Source organism: Gobius niger (assembly GCF_951799975.1).
Source record: "Gobius niger genome assembly, chromosome: 14".
NCBI lineage: Eukaryota > Metazoa > Chordata > Actinopteri > Gobiiformes > Gobiidae > Gobius > Gobius niger.
This window is the reverse complement of record NC_136865.1, coordinates 29223868-29243118: the sequence shown is the minus strand read 5'-3', so window position 1 is coordinate 29243118 and position 19251 is coordinate 29223868. Positions and strand designations below refer to the sequence as shown.

Genomic DNA, 19251 nt, shown 5'->3' with positions numbered 1-19251 from the left:
AGTCAGACACTGGACACATTTCTGCAGATTTTGGGGAGGCTTTTGCGTGATCAAGTGTTTATGACTTCATGCAATGTTACCCTTTTGTCTCATCCCTGACCCCTGCCCCCGCGCTCCAATATTCCTCCCGCAGAACCATGACGGAAATCCCTCTCGCGGCTCGTTTTCCACATGTTTTATTCACGTTTTCGTCTGCATCCGCCCTTCGCTGAACCCCATCCTTCACTGGACCCACCAGTACCTCTGTCTCATAAATAGCCCCGTTCCACCTCCCTGCCTCCTCGCGGACATTAAAGATTCCTATAGTCGATAATCGGGTCCATTCTTTACCCGGGGCGCTCCTCTCGGCCCCGTCCCCTCTGCCTGACCTCTCCTCCGGGGCTTTTATCGCTCTGACCGAGTTATCCGCGCTCCTGGTGAATTTCATTTCTGCGCAGTCATAGGAAATAAATACTTTACACACATTGCTATGGATTGCTTTGACCAGTATTACTGTATTTTCCATGCAGTATATTTCACATACTGACAGCAATTAGAAAGAACTTATCCTGCACATACATTAGGGGTGTAACGGTTCAGCTGTCTCTCGGTTCACCGTGCAGGGTCTACGGTTTTGTGCATTCATAATCTCAGAATGAAATGTGCAATTGCTATTCTAATTTTTCAATTCTGCTTATAATAAAATGTGCCCCTGGGCTCACACTGCAAAACAAAATGGAAAACAAAATTGTAGTGTTCTAAAAATAAAGAAAATTGTGTGGCCCGTCCGATGGGACGGGAGAGCTGTGCGTCCTGAGCCGTTCTCTGCAGGACCAGTCGCTGTGCAGAGAGTTGCGTTGTCCAAAAACTATGTCCTCCACGCTCCTTTAAAGGGGGGGTATTATGCAAAATCGACTTTTTCAAGCTTTACATCATGTTATTATGTCATTCCCTCATTAAAAACATGCCTGAAGTGTTGCCTTGGCACATTCACGTATTTCTGAGTAATCTGTAAAAACTCTGATGGCGGCCATTTTAGGGATAGGTTTGCCTGAGTCCTCCTAGGAACGCCCCCACCTCCTGGAGACGCCTCCGAGCTTTCGTCACCAGCCGAGTAACCAACCACTGCTCCTCAGCAGAACCCCCTCCCCACTGATGCCACAGACAGCGTGTGGAGGGGGCGTGTCTGAAAGGGTCAGAGGTTCTTAAAGAGACAGAGGCCTATTTCAAGACATTCACTACAGCCATTTTGAGAGAGCAATTTTATACAAGGCAGTTATTCTAATTTACTGCATTTACAGACCAACAGAAGGTTTCGTCATCATTGTAGTGAGATATAGACTGGTGCTATGTGACTGAAAAAAGCATAATACCCCCTCTTTAAGTTTTTGGGGCAGATTATGACCAAGATTGTGGACAGTGGATCTATCATTGACCGCTGCCTGGTCGTCTGCAGGAGAAACCATTACAGCTTGTAATGGAGGATGTAACTTTCCAGGTCTTGAGTGTCTGCAAGTGTGCAGACCATAGGTTTTGGCAAAAACACAATAAAACACCCCTGGTTCCAGACAGAGATCCTCACATAGTTCTTTATGGCTGCAACATAATGTAAACGGTAACGTGTTTCAGCATAAGCCTCAGAGTGTCAGGCACACTGCTCAAACGTATATAGCCTGGGTGTCTATCAGGTGGACATTTGACCCTATTACAGGTGAACCAATCAACTCACAGCTCTGTGCATATAATAAGAACATGCGTATTTGACCCAGAAAACATTTAAAACTGGTTAACCATCCACATACTGGAAGAAAATTGACAATATGTCAATTCATCAATGGTCAGTCAACCCATGTCATTTATTTGCTTCTCATGTGGTTTGGCGTATGTTGGTCAGACATAAGCCAAACCTGTTGCTATTAGAACAGGCAATGTGGACTATGCTGTTGCCAAACACTACAAATGCAAATCGTGGTTCTTTTTGAAACTGAAAGGGTTCCTGTGTCCACAAGAGGGGGCAACATCCTTGTCTCAAAGAGAAATGTTTTGGATTCATACTCTGAACACGATGGAACCTCATGGACTGAATGATGATTTTAGTGTAAAATGTTTTCTGGGTGAAATACGCATGTTCTTATTGTCTATGCACAGAGCACTGTGAGTTTGTAGGTTCACCTGTAATTGGCTCCCATGTCCACCTGGTCCCTGGTACATACCAAGGCTATATAAGTTTGAGCAGTGAGCCTGACTGTAACGCTCTTATGTTGTAGCCAAATAAAGAACTATGTGAGGATCTCTGTCTGGATTCATGGACCACATCGATGTGCTACCCTTATCATTGTTGATCATTTTTTCGGGGTTTAGTACTCGGAATATTTGAAGATGCAGAACTCCACTTCCTGGATAACACGCCTTTGGTGTTTGTTCTTTACGTACTGCAAAATGAGCTAAAACAAATTACGTTTCCCTCGGGCCAAACAGTAGCATGGGAGCGAGCAGACTTGTCAATATGAGCTTTTTCCAGCAAACTCTGAGTGGCCTTTTTTAAACACACGTCTTTGTCACATGTTTACTTAAGGTAATACCACAGTAGGCGGTGAACTTTTAGCTGTCAACAAGGTCTGTGATGAAAAGTTGCACATACCTCCAGTGAGATATGGAGGTGTTTCTCTGATGTGGCTCCAGCAGAACAAACTGAAGGTCCCGCATCATTGAACCACTGTGGGGGGGAGCTCAAACACACAGTTCATGCAAAACAGCCCAGGAATTTAGAAGAACTGGAGGCTTTTTACCAAGAAGAATGGACCACTTTACCATCAGAGAAATAAAGAACTTCACCCACAACGTCCACAAAAGACCCAAGCTGTCAAATAAATGTCTTAGTTGCCACTGAAAATCCCTAATTTCTCATTACCCATGCATTACTACCCATACATTTACTAAATAAATAAAACCCCGCAGTGACAGAGGTTTGTATTTATTTCGAGCTCCTCCACTCGGGTTCATCACGACAACAATACGCAGAGATAGTCCTCCTTATCACAGAGCTTTGCACATCGGTCACACTCGGCGTCACAGAGGGGCCCTGGCAGATCCTATTCTTTCCATTCCAAGCCGATTGCGATTACTCTCTGCTTTGTGCCGCCTTTAACGTCGCATTAAACAGGCCCACAGTAAAACAAAGACGGGGCCCGGGATCGATCTGTCCAGGCACATCGATATCTCCCACTAATGAGATGTTTTACAAGTGGTCGGCCGCGTGGTGATGGGGTCAGCGGGGTCAGTGGTGAAGTTTTAAAGCTCATATCCTCTGCTCCCCAATAAAGATCTAATCACTGTCTTCGGTTCTATTATAAATAATCTTGGAATAGGACCTTCAGACCCTCCTCATTACCTTACAGACTGTGTGGCACATCATCTTGGTACGTAGATGATGCTTTTATCCAAATGTGGTTATTTCCTTTGTGGGAAACGACAGCAGCTAAAGACGGAAGAAACACATGGTACACATGTGCAAACGTTACAAAACTTAAGGGCAGTTTTCTCCAAATGAGGTTTTCATTCACTCCTTAACCGCTTAACCCCCACCTTAACCGAGCACATTCTCTCCAGCTCGGCTTTTAAAAGCTTCATGGGAAAAAAAGCATCATTAGAGCAACAAGAACGAGACGGAGATGGTGGAAATGCAGCCGAAAAAGCATCAAAACATGTAACAAAAATGACGGGGAAAAATGTTTGATCAGTTTTGTAGTTCTTAGCTTTAGTTTAGTTTAGTTTAGTTTATTTGAGCAACAGATGCATACAGGTATAGTGTACATATAACATACAGAATTATTCACAATATAAGAGGTATTAGTGCTGCTCAAAGGGAGTAGGAAGAAGTTAGTTATAACTTATAAGGCCCTACCCCTCCTTTCAGACTTTCACACAACTTAAACTACTGCTCACGGCACAATCATTGTTAATGTATATTTAGGCTTTAACCATGAGATCTATGCGGCAATTCCAGACTGTGGAATTGCGTTAGTAGCGAATTAAATCAACAAACGGCTCCTCTTAGCAAATCCCAAACAGTAAAGTAATTAGTTCATAACATTCTTGTGTTTGCTCTTGCGTAAGGTTGAAGGTGCACATTCTGGACATCACATAATAAATCCGGATTCATAACATACTTCTCATTATCGGATCAAAATAACAAAGACAATTCATAGTCCAGGAACAGATGATTAATTTACAAGAGTTTTGCAGACTTTTCCAGTATTTGCTTTCTGTACATTATTTTAAATTGTAATACAGTTGAATGCATTTTTAAATCCTCTTCTAAGGTGTTCCAGAGGTCGACTCCACTTTCCAATGAGACGTTACACTCATAGCCCGGAAGCTCCAGTCGAGAAGCTTTTAGTTTTGGGTAAAGCTGAAGAGCGCTTGGTTAAGTGGTTAACAACATCTCCACATTAGTAGGCCCTATGGCACTTTTTTTTTTTTTTTTCAGGGACTTTTTAATGTCTGTTTTTTCCAAATTAGCCACTTTTGTTGCTTCTCTATACATTTTTTTCAGAGGGATTTTTAACATCTAATTCCCCTGATTTATTGAACTTCCATCCATCCATCCATCCATCCACCCATCCATCCATCCATCCATCCATCCACCCATCCACCCATCCATCCATCCATCCATCCATCCATCCACCCATCCACCCATCCACCCATCCATCCATCCTTCCATCCATCCATCCATCCATCCATCCATCCATCCATCCACCCATCCATCCTTCCATCCATCCATCCATCCATCCATCCATCCATCCACCCATCCATCCATCCATCCTTCCATCCATCCATCCATCCATCCATCCATTTTCTTCCACTTTTCCGTTGCCGGGTCATTGCACCAGCCCCCATGGCTCCTCCTGCAGGTGGTGGGTCCACAGAAGGACGAGTCCACCGGGCCTGTTGGTCTCTCATAAGGGGCTCCTGATCCGCTCTTTGTCTGACCCGTCACCTATAGGACCTGTTTGCCCTGGGAGACCCTACCAGGGGCACAAAGCCCCGACAACAGAGCTCCAGGATCATTCGGGCGCTCAAACCCCTCCACTACGTTAAAGTGGCGGTTCCAGGAGGTGATATTGAACTTTAAACCGAAAAAGAAACCAAGACGTATTCAAAAACTAAACAAGAACCAAAATATTTGTCGCTAATATGACTCCTCATGTTTATTTTTGTAATGCTCAGCAGAAGTTTCAAATTCACATCTCTACATTAAATGTCTCACCCGCAGTGCCTCACCTGAAGAAGCTTGTCCTCTTTCTAAAGCCCGGTGCAAGTGTAGCCCAGGAGCAGGTTTTAGTGAGATATCGATCTGCAGGGAGATCTCGCAGCCCTTTGTGATAACATTTACAGCCCTACGACCACATTAATTACACTATTGATCGGCTAATTATGATTGGGCTAATCCACTGCGTGCTACGGGAAAGCAAAGGGATTAGAGTGGACTTGTATGGCCTCGACGAGCTGCGAATCACCGTGCGAGGTAGAAGTAGCAGGAAAAAAAAACAGTTCATGGAAGGTCAGGTGTTCATTATTGGTTTTCATTAAGTAAAGCCTCTCTGTGAACGTAGTAGTGAGACGGGATCATGCAAATCCACCTGAACGGCACAATGCATTCATTAGAGTTCCTTAACCTCTAAACCCCCGCCTTGACTGAGCACATTTTCTCCTGTTCGACTTTACCCTAATCGACGAAAATGCAGTCATGTCTCAGAAAGTTGGCCTCTTTTCACACTGACAAATCTCTGCTGGCCATGTTTTATCGTTCTTTTATTGAGTTAATGATATCGTTCTGTCTGGTCTCCTGGTTTGGGAACTTGACTCTTTAGAACAGGAATAGCTTGAATCATGTTGTAAAATGGCCGAGCAAATTGATTGGGTAGATTTCTGCTCTATCCTGCTGCTTTGTACGATAAATATCTTCTGAGAATCTAGTCTAAAGATGTCCTCCATCCCCTGAATGATGAGTTTCAGTGGCTTCCAAAAGGTTCAAAGTCCCAGCCAGGAAAACGAACCGTTCCAAAGGTTCAACTTTATTACTGTCCCTAAGGAAATTATTATGCAGCAGGAGTCCACACATGATAAAGCAAAAACAAACCACAAAAAAACACAGTGAGACAACAATTGTGTTTGGGACAAAGATCATACAGTCACAGAATCTTCAGTCCGGCTCTGAAATTGAGAGACAATCAGCAGAAGATCAAATAAAGCCTAATTTGCGGCAGCTTCAGTGAGCAAAATACGATCATTTATCTTCACAACAGCCTCTGGAATAAAAGAGGCCCTGGCCCGACGAGTTCGAGTACAGGGCATTCTTAGCCAGCGTCCGTAGGTTAAACTCCTTAAAAAGCGGATGGTCCGGACACTCCAGCAGGTACTTGTGCTCTGAACAAGTGACCTTTTTCTAACGTCTGTATCCGAATTATCGTATGATTGTTCTATTACTGTATTTTACTTGTCTTTTGTGGATGTGCATGAAGTTACCTTGACCTTGACAGAGCTGTCTTTGTGTCTATAGAGAATTTTTCTGAAACAAGTTTATCTTTGTGTGCAAATAGCTTAAAGCAGTACTAAGTAACTGATGCCCCTACAGGCCATTAGTGCCACTGCAGGTGTAACATGTTGCGGGCTTTTACTCATTAATTGTCCGTGAGAGTAAATACTACGCTGACAGAAAAGACAAAGGGACAGAGGGATATTGTTCATCCAATTACACAATGGAGATCATTGGCTGTAAATACTGTTTAAGTGGAGCTAGCCCGCAGTTAGCTTTGCCCGTTAGCCTGTTAGCTTCTTCTTCATGATTCCATTAGTGTGTATTGCACTTCTGACCCGGTGCAGGGAAAGTTGCTATTGTGGTTTTCTGGCCAGAGACACCAGGGGACTACGAAAGACTTTATTAACCTCTTAACTGCCTGAACCGAGAGGATCTTTTTCCTCACGTCATCATATTTTTTTCCATCATTTTTTTGTTTGGTTTTCAACTAATTTTTGTTAATTTTTTGTCATTTTTTATCACATTTTTTTCATTTTTTCGTCAATTTTTTATCACATTTTTGTAATTTTCTTGTCACATTTTGTCACATTTTTGCCATTTTTTGTCATTTTTTGTCAAATTTTTGTCATTTTTTTGTCCATTTTTTTTATCAAATTTTTGTCATATTTTTGTCACATTTTATCACATTTTGTCATTTTTTGTCATTTTTTCATTTTTTTGTCAATTTCTTGCGACATTTTTTTCCCACTTTTTCATCAATTTTTCTTCCCTTTTATGTTAATGTTTTCTCACTTGTTTTGTCACATTTCCATCATTGTTTTCGTCTCATCTTTGTTGCTATTTTCACCGCTTTTTCCCAGAAGCTTTTGGACTGGGGTAAAGCCAAACTGGAGAAAATGTGCTCGGTTCAGGTGGGAGTTAAGGGGTGAACAAGTTAGTACTGGTTTAATCAGGGTTAACCGTCTTATCGAATTATCTGATGCAACAGATCACTTCGTATTTGACAAATGAATACGACAAATACAACAAGAATTAGAAGTTTTGAGCCGATCTGTGCCCATTCATTTCAATGGACGAGCGTTTCTGTTTGACCCAAAGGGGGCGCTAACCTTCTGTAGATGTTGCTCCCATTCATGAGAGTAACACGTTTGATACAGTGTTCCCTCCTCTCTCCCCAGGACCCCCCTCCCCCCCGCGGGACCTGGTGTACTCCCTGAAGCAGTCCACCCTGGTGCTGGAGTGGGCGGCGCCCGCGGACGGCGGCGGCCGCGTGGACCTCAGCTACAGCGTGGGGTGCCGGCGCTGCTCGCCCCGGCAGTGCGACCCGTGCGGGGCCAGCGTGGGCTTCGTGCCGCAGCAGGTGGGGCTGACGGAGCGCACGGTGACGGTGGTGAACCTCCTGCCCAACGCCAACTACTCCTTCACCGTGGAGGCGCTCAACGGCGTGTCCGAGCTCCTGCCCAACAAGAGGTTCTACACGCAGGTCAACGTGTCCACCAGCCTGCCCGGTGAGTCCGCGGGTTGTTTTCCAAGGGCTGATTGTATCGCTAATGGCCTCCACTATTGCATTGAACAATTAGTCAGGGCCGGTCTTGACCCAAAAGTCCCGGACCGATTTTTTCTGTTTCGTTCCGAGCGACATTTTCCGAAACCAAATGAGGTAAATCAGAACAAACCGCTTGAAATGTGGAAAGAAACTGGCTTTAAAAATAGACTTTGCCAGTAAGCTTTTATTTCATGAGAGCACATGCATCTTTCATGGCGTGGAGCGGAGCAAAAGGAAGCGATAAATTTACTAAAAGGACCGGGGCGCACTTAGCGGAGTTGACCCAAATTTGCGGCTGCCATTTAGCCAGAATCACGCAGGAGACAGAAAGCTACATGTGTTTCCAACGGAGAGCATTAATGGGCCTTTAGTCCCGTGAAGAAGTGACTCTGTGATGATGAACAAAGTAAAGAGTATTTTTTAGTGTGGTTATTTATTTATTCAGTACATTTTTATTCATTGTTCTTTTGGTCTGGACAGTGTATGTTAATGGACACATGTGGGACACGTGCATGTAAACCACCGTGCTGAGATTGTTTTTACCTGATCTACTTTTAGCTTAATTTAGTCTTTTTGTCTGAAGGAAGTAGCAAATGCTTTGAAAGGTTTCTCTTTGTTTGAAGGGACAAAAGCACAAGATGCAGTTAGATCCTATATAATTGCTGTGTTAAGCCAAACAAGACATTAATGAGCAGTGATGGCAGTAACGAGTTACTCTAATCGACTACGTTTTTCAGTGACGAGTAATCTAATGCAAATACGTTTTCCCTTTTCTCTGAGAGTTGCTACTCTGTCATTTTCCTTAGGATAAATATATCCTTCTCTTTTCCTGTGTCTTGTGGAGTGACGTAACGTCTGCGACAACTCACATTTTCAGCTTGAAGACAAGTATAGATATAACATTAGAGCTGGAGAGAGGTGGAATCTGAATCTGTGGCAGCTTTGTAGATGTTTCTGTTAAATTAAACTTCCAATAACATGAGTGTTGGTTCATTTGCATTTTGAGGCGAGGAGGGGATGATTAATGTAACTAATAAAGTCACTTTTCATTTAACTTAGGTAGGTTTGGCACAGCAAAATCATTTTTTGTTGCCTTAAAGCGACTAGATCAGGGGTAGGCAATGTCAGGCCCGGGGGCCAAATTCGGCGTAAAACCTTTGGCCCCAAGAGAATTTTGAAGAAACATTTATTCATAAATCAGAGACTAAACACATGAAAAGGACTCTAAAATGTGGAAAATACTGGCAATATTTTTCACATTTCCTGGCAAAACACCCCATTAGGTCATATATTATGTGCAAAGCTTATATTTGTGGAAGAAAGGTGCTTTACTTTGGGCTACAATTGTGAGTTTCGGCCCTCAGGTGTTTTGGCAATGAAGAAAATCGGCCCTCATGACACAAACTTGCCCACCCCTGGACTAGATACAAGTTGTCCATTTTATACTCACTACTGCCACCTGAGGTCATACCTGTAACTGCACCTTCTATATTAAAGGAACAGGCCACCGTTCTTCCATACTGAAATATGTTCTTACCTGAGCTTAGACGAGTTGATCCGTACCTGTCTGGACTTTGTGCCTGTGAAAGAGCGTAGCAGCTTCTGACTTCACCCCCGTTTGGAGCTATAGGAATATACTGGGACAGGCCAAATGCTAACAACATTTGGCCTCTAACCCTCATCTAAGCTCAGGAAGAACATATCTCAGTATGTAAAAATGGTGGCCTGCTCCTTTAAGCTCGTGCATGACGGCACTTCAGACCCGAAGTAACACCTTTGTGAGTGATAGTGCAGGATTTTAGTGGCATTTGTGGTGAACAGGTCTGAGCTCATTCTACACAGGACATGGCTGGAACATGTAGAGGGAGGAAAATACATCATTTTAACATTTTCCCTTTAATCTTACATTTATCTTCCACAGTAAACTACAGATTCGAGTTAGTTCAAGTAATTAAAGGAATTAGATATCCTTACATGAGGACACAGACTGTGGCTTTGTCTGGTCTGAATTATAATTGTTCATATCGTCATAATTATTGTGATATTTCTCTTTTTTATCGATACATACATTTTAGCCAGTATCACTCTTCTGTGTTTGACCAAAGACTCTACGTTACTTGGTTGTTATCAAATGTGTGGACTCTTCATACTGTTTGTGATGCATAGAAACGACCTTATCGCATGGTTAAATAGCTCACACAAGATCAAAACTATAGAACCGATGTGCGGCATGTCCTCAAACTTCATCACGTTGTTTCTCAGAAGGACACTTGCGATCACTCCCTCTCCGTCCTCCGCCTCGTGGCTCTGGTTCGTGGTATTACGCGGTGCTCTCCGGTGTTACTGGAAGGCAGGGGCGGCTGAGCGTGTCATTGGCGGAGAATGAGGAGAGGTCCGTGGCGTCGGTGCCGAGGGAGAGTGTGGATACCGCGGTTTCATTAGGGATTTACTCTGACATTCAGCTCTCGTGAAGCTTCTGGATCACCGAGATTTGGGAGAAGTCAGCGACTGGTGGATCATGATATACTCTGCACAATAACCTCAAAGTTTCCCTGTCACATTGTACTTTTGTGAAGGCGTGTTTGAATTCACAAAGCGGGCATCTTGTCTGGTCGGCCGTTCCGATAACTACGAGGTCACGGCCTGATCTGAACCCTGATTGGCTGTTTTGCTTTTGTGGGATTCTGAATATAGTATTTGAGGCTTTAAAATGGCAGTTTAAAGCAATGATTTCACTTGTATTTTCTCAGCACACACACTTTAACATCAATATCACGGCTGGTGTCCATGTTGAAAAGAAACATTAGCCCTGGCAATACTCTCGCTGTCTGTTGTGGAAAATAGATCCACATCTTATACGCTCATAAACGATGTCTTTCCTCCGTCTCTCTGCTGCGCGGCGCCTCGGTCCGTTGCCATGGTGAAGCTTTATTTAAACAACACAAACACAGACAGATCCATCGAACATTATTTAAGATCCGCAGAGCAGCTGGTTCTGTGTGTTCCCGGCAGAATATCCAGGGCAGCAGAGGTGTTTAGGCCGGTGGAGGTAATCCTGAAGAGCTGATAGGAAACTGGAGATAGAGCAAAGATTTTATGGACCTGAGGTCAGACAATATGTTTGAAACTCTCCCTGTCGTAGCGCTGATAAAGTAGTAGTAATTCAGGTTTAGGTGTTTGCCATTCAGTCTTTTATTATTGTTATTAAAGTCGTAGTAGTGAGTAAAGTCTCTAGATAAAGTATCTATCTATCTATCTATCTATCTATCTATCTATCTATCTATCTATCTATCTATCTATCTATCTATCTATCTATCTATCTATCTATCTATCTATCTATCTATCTATCTATCTATCTATCTACCGTAAATGCTCTATTGGCCGGGGTCTTTATTTACTCAAGGGCATCTAGGCATCCTTTATTGGAACCAGGCCACAATTAGAGACAGGCCTTTATTTCTATTTGAGCAAAACGGACTACTACTACGGAAAATAAGAAAAACGAGATTTGTGTCCATTTGCGACTGGAACATTGACGGCTTTTATTTTGTCGGGACAACAGGAAGTGTTTCGTTGCTGTTAGCGGAACATTGACATCAATGTCACTGCAGGTTTCTGTTTCGTTTTTACCGTGGACCGGATTATTTGTTTTTATCTTGTGTAAAAGGCGGGTTTAGACGGAGCGTTTGTGTTTGTGATCGATCATGAGACTGACCCGAGAGAAGACGAGACGCTCGCGCTGATCGGAGGAGTTATTTTGAGGCGTGGGACTGACCTGCACACGGAGCAGCTGGACGTGCTTTGAAGACGCGATGGTGACTTTATTAAAACCCTGGAGGGTCACACAACATTTGCCCTGTTTCCTAATATAGTCTCAACTGTTTCGATCTTTCTGCTATCTTATCTGTTTCCATCTCATTATTGTGACTGTCCTTTACAAGCAAATGGCAAAAAGAAATCAGTCAACGTTCTATTTCACATTCCAAATACTTGACTCTTTTGGGGCGTGCTCGTTCAGCCCCTCACAGATCGTAACGTGCCACATTCTCTCATATCTGTGACCCAAAAGCCTGAAAACCTTCTCATTAAAACCGTTTCGAACTCTTTAAACCCGGCTTTTAAAGCGGTTTACAGTTTAGAACTCGTCCATTCAGACGCGCTTTTATCAGGGCGCCCCAGGACTCGGAGGCGCGCGGAGGTTTGCACGCCGCATCAGGGCGGACGGCGGTCTGAAAGAGGGGAGTTACGCGGCGACGAGCAGGGGACGAGGACATGTAAGGCCTCCAGCTCCAATCCAGCGGAGGATTTAGGGGAATGTGTCACCGTGAAATTCACACATGCAACACGGCAGGATGGAGTCTCCCATAAAGTCCCTCTGTGTCCGGGGATGAGGACAAACCGCCCATTGAAATATAGAATGAAAAAAACATCCATCAAGTTCATCAAATGCTATTCCTGTTCTGTAGTGAGCATCATAATGGCATCTACACACCCCTGCATAAATCCAGCCTTGGCGGCAGGAAGCCTTTCCAAAAACGTCCTTTTGTTTATTTCATCGTTCCGTAATTAGTGACATTACCTTTCCCAAAATGGAGCAGCCGGCTGGAGTCAGAATGCTTGACAATAGTTTGAAATGGTGAGTGTTATAAAACGGATGACGCTGGTGACCTACAAAGACCATTAAATGAAATGAAATCCAGCACGTTATGAAGAAGAGTCTGTGGAGCCGAGGGGTGGCAGCAGTGATTATATCAAGTGTCATGAAGACGGAGGGACGGGCTGAAAATGGCTCTCAGACGACTGTCTAAGAATAGTGGACAGATCAAGAGCTGAAGGAAATGAGAGAGTATAAAAAGACTGGAGAAGGGCAGGACACGGGGCTAAAATTATATGGCATTTTATACAGGGTCATAATGAGGTGAAAGAGGAGAAACCTTACTTTCTAGATGTGGTTTATGGCTGCTTACCTTTCACACGAGCGCCCCTGTCAGGAAAAAGACAATATAATCAAAGCTGTTTTCTTCAATCCATCCAGAAATGTATTCATTTCCATTTATATTTCTGTGTGTTTCTCTAGTGCACAAAGCCTTTTTCTGAATCTGACCAAAATATCCTTCTTTTTTAGTTTTGCTGTGTTTTTCCAGCAGATGGCACCCTAGTTGGCTGCCTGGGTCGCCTATGCCCTGGGCTGACCGTGGATAAAACTGAGCTCACTAATGTTGATCCAAAGCATGAAGCTGGCTCTTGGCTTTGGTCAGTCTGTTTTTAGTTACTTATAGAGATGAAGTCGCTCATTCAGACGCAGCGCTCACTACTTACTCCTCTCCGAAGATCACGTGACTGGGAGGAGTTTGCCTTTTGAAAGTTTGTTCTTACTTTCCACATTTTGCAAATTTCACTCTTACTCTCTCCTTACTTTGCAATTTTACAGACTGAAAGTCGAAAAGCACTATTTGAATGGAGAACATTGAGACTGTTAAAGGGGGGGTATTATGCAAAATCGACTTTTTCAAGCTTTACATCATGTTATTATGCCATCCCCTCATTAAAAACATGCCTGAAGTGTTGCCTTGGCACACTCACGTATTTTTGAGAAATCTGTAAAAACTCTGATGGCGGCCATTTTAGGGATAGGTTTGCCTGAGGCCTCCTACGAACGCCCCCACCTCCTGGAGACGCCTCCGAGCTTTCGTCACCAGCCGAGTAACCAACCAAAACGGTACTTGTCCAATCAGACTCGCAACCGTTACTATGAAGCCCGGTCCGACATGCCGCAGGCCTCCAATGCAAAACAATGGGACAAACCAGCAATGAGCAGATGCACTTTTTTACTGCTAACCACCAAAAACCCACCAGACAAAGAAGCATCTGCCTGTGGAGGATGTAAATCGGACACTAAGTACCACAAGAGTGAGTCTGGTGGAGTCCAGTTATTTTTCCTCTCAAAGCCGAAAACACAACTGAACACTGCCTACAATGGATCAGACAATGTGGACGCCCTACGCCCAGATAAATGTCTCCAAATAAACAAGCATAAGCCTGTTCTAAGGTAAGGCTAGGCTAACACCTTAGCATGCTAACATCTAGCTACTGACAGTCACATAACGTTACACAAACTGGCACTGGAGCTGGAACTCTGTGGCGTTGAACTTTTACAGGCCACAGTCCCACCTTTATGATAAAAGTACTGTGTATTTTGTCTACCTTTATGATAAAACTACTGTGTATTTCGTCTCCCTTTATGATAAAAGTACTGTGTATTTCGTCTCCCTTTATGATAAAACTACCGTGTATTTCATCTCCCTTTATGATAAAACTACCGTGTATTTCGTCTCCCTTTATGATAAAACTACTGTGTATTTCGTCTCCCTTTATGATAAAACTACTGTGTATTTCGTCTCCCTTTATGATAAAACTACTGTGTATTTCGTCTCCCTTTATGATAAAACTACTGTGTATTTCGTCTCCCTTTATGATAAAACTACTGTGTATTTCGTTTCCCTTTATGATAAAACTACTGTGTATTTCGTCTCCCTTTATGATAAAACTACTGTGTATTTCGTCTCCCTTTATGATAAAACTACTGTGTATTTCGTCTCCCTTTATGATAAAACTACTGTGTATTTCGTTTCCCTTTATGTCTCGGTCCTGATAACTGGCTGTAGCGGAGTGTCATTGTGGCACATGTAGGTTTAGCTAGCGCTAGCTAACTTTAGCGCACCAGAGAAATGCACCGGATAAATGTTCCTATGATTAGAAATACTAAAAAAAGTCAGAGGGTGCTGACAAGAGCACGACTGGTCCACAAGGCGGCGCTGTTGCATTTAAGCAAGAGATCATGAGGTTTCTTTGATTTTGCTGGAGACCTGTCTGCTTGCTGTCGTGTCAATGGTCAATTCCCCAATTGTTTTCCGCAGTTGAGCGAGCGTTCATTTCCATTTTCCAACTGGGGAAAGCCTCGGTTTCTGAGGAGCACATGAACGCGACACACCGGTGGACATTTGGGCACAGCCATAAAGGAACTGACTGACGTGTTTTCCCCAAGGACGCCACCACGACAGTTTATTTCCTTAAAATTATGTCATCATCATATTTGTCAAATATCCTTGCTGACTATAATTACACTGTTGTCTAAATGAACGCTTGCAACAGTGACTGTGACGGAGCTTCTCTCTCGTGGAGCCCTTGGTCCTCTCTCGGTGCAGAAGGAAGACCTCTGTGCACGAGGGACCAGTTTAATTGTATTATTTTACACATTTCCCAGCGTTAAATCCACGAGATCTTAGCGTATGTTTGCACAGGAAACCTCTCTCCGAGCATTCACACTTGAGATGAATTGTCTAAGCTCCCGGTGGTTCCTGAAAAGCCCCGCTGAGGCCAGGGGTCGACCGGGAGATGAGAAGAGAAGGTTCAGGGAGAGAGAGAGAGAGGGAGAGGGGTGGGATTGGCATTTCAATATTTCCAGAGAGGATTAGACCGAAGGCTTTAGAGAGCGTCCCAGTGGAGCGGCTGCAGCGCGGGGATATGAGAGCCGAGCTGCAGCGGAATCATACTGGCCTCTGGCGAGCAAATACACGGATTTTAGCTCGTTTTTACAAGTGCAACACCAGAAATGATCACCTCACAGGCGAGAATGCACTCTGGCTCACAGCTTATTGTGGGGGGAGAGGAGCATGCTGTCAATAGCACCTATCGCAGGAAAAAAAAGTATTTTCTTTTTGATATAGATGAGCAAACACAAATGCAGCCTTGAACCATTTTTTTTCCTAAAATGTAGAGTACTTTATTTACTTTATTGGTTAAAAAGAAACTGATCTTTTTTGTCTGTTTTTAACCCTTTTTATTGAGAGAACACTAGAAACTTCCACAAGTGAGAGGTTTTTGTATAAAACATGACTTGCCTCTTTTCCCTTACAGTTGTCAGGCTCGATCTCACAACCTACTGCTTATTAGTCGGGTGCACAATGGAACTCAATTGTTTTTCCTGATCAGTGTTGGGTTAGGTTACTTTGACCTGTGGTGTGTTCTATAGTAGCAGCTACAGCAGCCTTATCATGTAATATGTTTTGTATTGCATATACTGTTTTGAAAATGTAGCAGTTACTTAACACCTTTGGCAAGATATGGACTGAAATAGTAGTGATGCCACAGAGCCGGGGTCCAGTCAAAAATGTCCTTTCTCTCGTGTTTTGTTTTGACGTTGGCTACAAGCTCCTGCAGATCTTATACACTAGCATCCAGCTTGATTTGACGTGCAGCATTTTTTTGGTTTGTAACTCGAGTTACTTTGTGTAAGTGACATCTTATGTTCCTTTGCTACTGAAAAAGTTATATATTTTGTAACTTGTTGCTTTTGAAATATGCGATCACCAACACTGCTACTGATGTAGCAACAAATGCATGAATGGGTGAAATTGTGGAAATAAAGTAAACTAAACTGAACTTAAAGGGATTATACAGAGTTTAAAAATGTTAAAATGAAGTCTTTTCCTAATGTGTAGAATGAGCTCAGACCTGTTCACCACAACCGCCTCTAAAATCCTGCACTGTCAAAAAGGTGTTAATTTGGGTCCGAAGTGCCGTCATGCACAAGTTTAATATAGAAGCTGCACGTATGACCTGAGGTGGCAGTAGTGAACATAAAATGGCCAACTTGCGTCCGCTGTCTGCAGCCACGACTCATTCTATCGTCTTTACAGCAGATGTTTCACGTCAATATGCAACGGATTTTCATGACATGAGCAGCGTTTTGTTGCTTGTGATCCAGAGAAGCTTCTGTGGAGCCAAAAGTCTATTTTCCACGGAATGTGCGTCTGTGCACGAGTTTGTGTTACCTACATCCAAAGCTTGTAGAGTCTGCCGTCAAAGCTCATGCCCTTCCCAACACTGTACAACTGTGAAGCTGGTTTGACTGAAATTCTTTTTGTTTAATGTGTAAAATCTCAGTAGTTTCAGTGATATTGGACATTAAGGGAAGCATTTTTTCCCAGCATTATTTTTAGAATTTTATTGTTATGATGGTTACAACCATAGACTTCCTATAGCCACAACCTCAGTTTGAAACTATTGGCTCTGGAATGACATTAAGGCTGTTACAGCAGCTTTTTTTGCACACGTTTTGTTGTTCATATTAAGCTGCAGCTCATTTCACATTTACTTTTTCAAATAAAATGAAATTCATATAAGAATTTCTGATCATATCATTGCATTTGTGTTTGAATAATTTGTTTTTGACTTGAAACAGTTGCATATTAAACACTAATTTAGCTCATCCTTCCTATTTTGTTGTTTTTTGGGGGCGTGTTGGAGTGGGATTCTGTGAAGTAGGTCCTCAGAAAAAAATTGGAAGCTAAAGTGGTCCTTGGGCTGAAAAAGTTTGAGAAACACTGATCTAGCCCCTTTTAAAAAAATGTTTTTTTCAGCTCAAATTTGAACGGTGATCTCGTTTGGAATAAATTAACACTATTGTTCTGTTTTATGGTTCCAGATGACAAATATTTTAGTGTAGGTATCGAAAAAAGTATCGTTCAGGCATCGTAAACCAAGTATGGTTAAAGTACTCGTAGTGGGGAAAGAATTTGCAGTACTCAGCCCTACTGAAAAGCGATACTGCAGCATATCAATGTAATAAACCGACCTGTGCTTGGATGTGAGAAGTAATGATGGGATTTATGGCTCTTTAGCGGGAGCCGAGTCTTTGGGATCTGTTCATTTTGAGGAGCCATTCAAAAGACTGGCTCTTTTTAATATAACTTTTTAATAACGGGAGCCAGAAAACTCACAATATCTAAGATGCGATCAACAAAATGCACAACTTTTTCAACTGGCAGTCTTTAAAAATCAATGTAAAAATCATCCAGCTCTTGAACTGATCCCAGAGATTCAACTCCCAATAAGAGCCACAAACCCTATCATCGATCCAGCATAATCAGGAGTTACCTTTTTGCACGTATTGTGTGTTACAAACTCACCTTTCTGCAGTAAATAAGCCATCTTCCACTGTCAGGCTGGATCCCGTACACTCTCATCCATCTCTTTCTCTCTCTCTTTGCTCCTTAATTAAAACTGATGAGGAGGAGAGGCTTCAGCGGACTCCAAATGAACACAGTCATCAGCTGCTCCTCAGGACTCACTGCAGCGCTGCTCTTAAACAGGCCGCTGGAGGCTGTAATGTCCACCGTTTTCACTGATAATTGGACTCAGTGAAGAGCTACTTTCCACCCTGTAGCAAACTCATCGGGCGGTGCGTTTAAAGATGGACTTTCATGAGATGGAAAATTCAAATCTTGTCTTAAAGAGTGACATGTTCTGGGTGATTTACAAACTTGAGGCGCTGCAGGTGAATGTAGGGATATTGCTTGAATCCTGGGCGGTAGATTACTGACATGAATATAAGAAGAAAATGATTACAAGGTTATAGTTTATCTGTGGCTACAAAATCCGAACAATGACTCAAGACTCAAAGAAACAGAGTGGCATTAGGACAGTTTTATTGGACATGAATCATGATCGGGGCTCCGATCCCGGCGGAAGACTGAATAAACAATATGAAATACACAACAATGATGAATGAATACGGGGTCTTCTCCTGGAGTCTGGACACTGGGGACGAGCAGAGCCGAGGAGAGGTGGAGGAGGGGCCCAGCACAACTGGGAAATGGCTGAGCGATGGACGAGGAAGCTTAAAAAGAGGCTCATTCATTCATTCAAACCTTTATTCAACCAGGAAAAATCCAAAATCTCTTTTACAAGAGTGCCCTGGGAGCTCCCGGCGATGAGGCAGTGAATGAGCTGCAGGCAGGTCTTCCAGGTTGAATTTGTGCAGAAGCTTCATTTGCTTCATTTGCTCAAAAATCCAGCAAAAAAGGTGTCAAAAATCCAGCAAAAAAGTGACAAAAATCCAGCAAAAAAAGTATCAAAAATCCAGCAAAAAAGTGACAAAAGAGCAGCAAAAAATGTGACAAAACAGCAGCAAAAAAGTCACAAAAATCCAGCAAAAAAGGTGTCAAAAATCCAGCAAAAAAGGTGTCAAAAATCCAGCAAAAAAGTGACAAAAATCCAGCAAAAAAAGTATCAAAAATCCAGCAAAAAAGTGACAAAACATGAATAAGCTGCAGGCAGGTCTTCCGGGTTGAATTTGTGCAGAAGCTTCATTTGGCTTTTCTTTGAATAAACTAGGTCTTTG

At 42.9% G+C, this 19251-nt stretch overlaps 1 protein-coding gene and 1 long non-coding RNA gene across 2 annotated transcripts in view; one reads left to right on the top strand and one right to left on the bottom strand.

Moving 5' to 3' along the window:
* LOC306973998 overlaps positions 1-19251 on the bottom strand; it is an 818053-nt gene that overhangs the window by 640859 nt on the left and 157943 nt on the right. The window lies entirely within an intron of this gene.
* Positions 1-19251, top strand: part of epha10 (EPH receptor A10) — a 418807-nt gene that overhangs the window by 281734 nt on the left and 117822 nt on the right. Inside the window, exon 5 of the mRNA XM_079570885.1 lies at positions 7699-8028. Coding sequence (XP_079427011.1) covers positions 7699-8028 — 330 coding nt within the window. The remainder of the gene's footprint in view (positions 1-7698; positions 8029-19251) is intronic.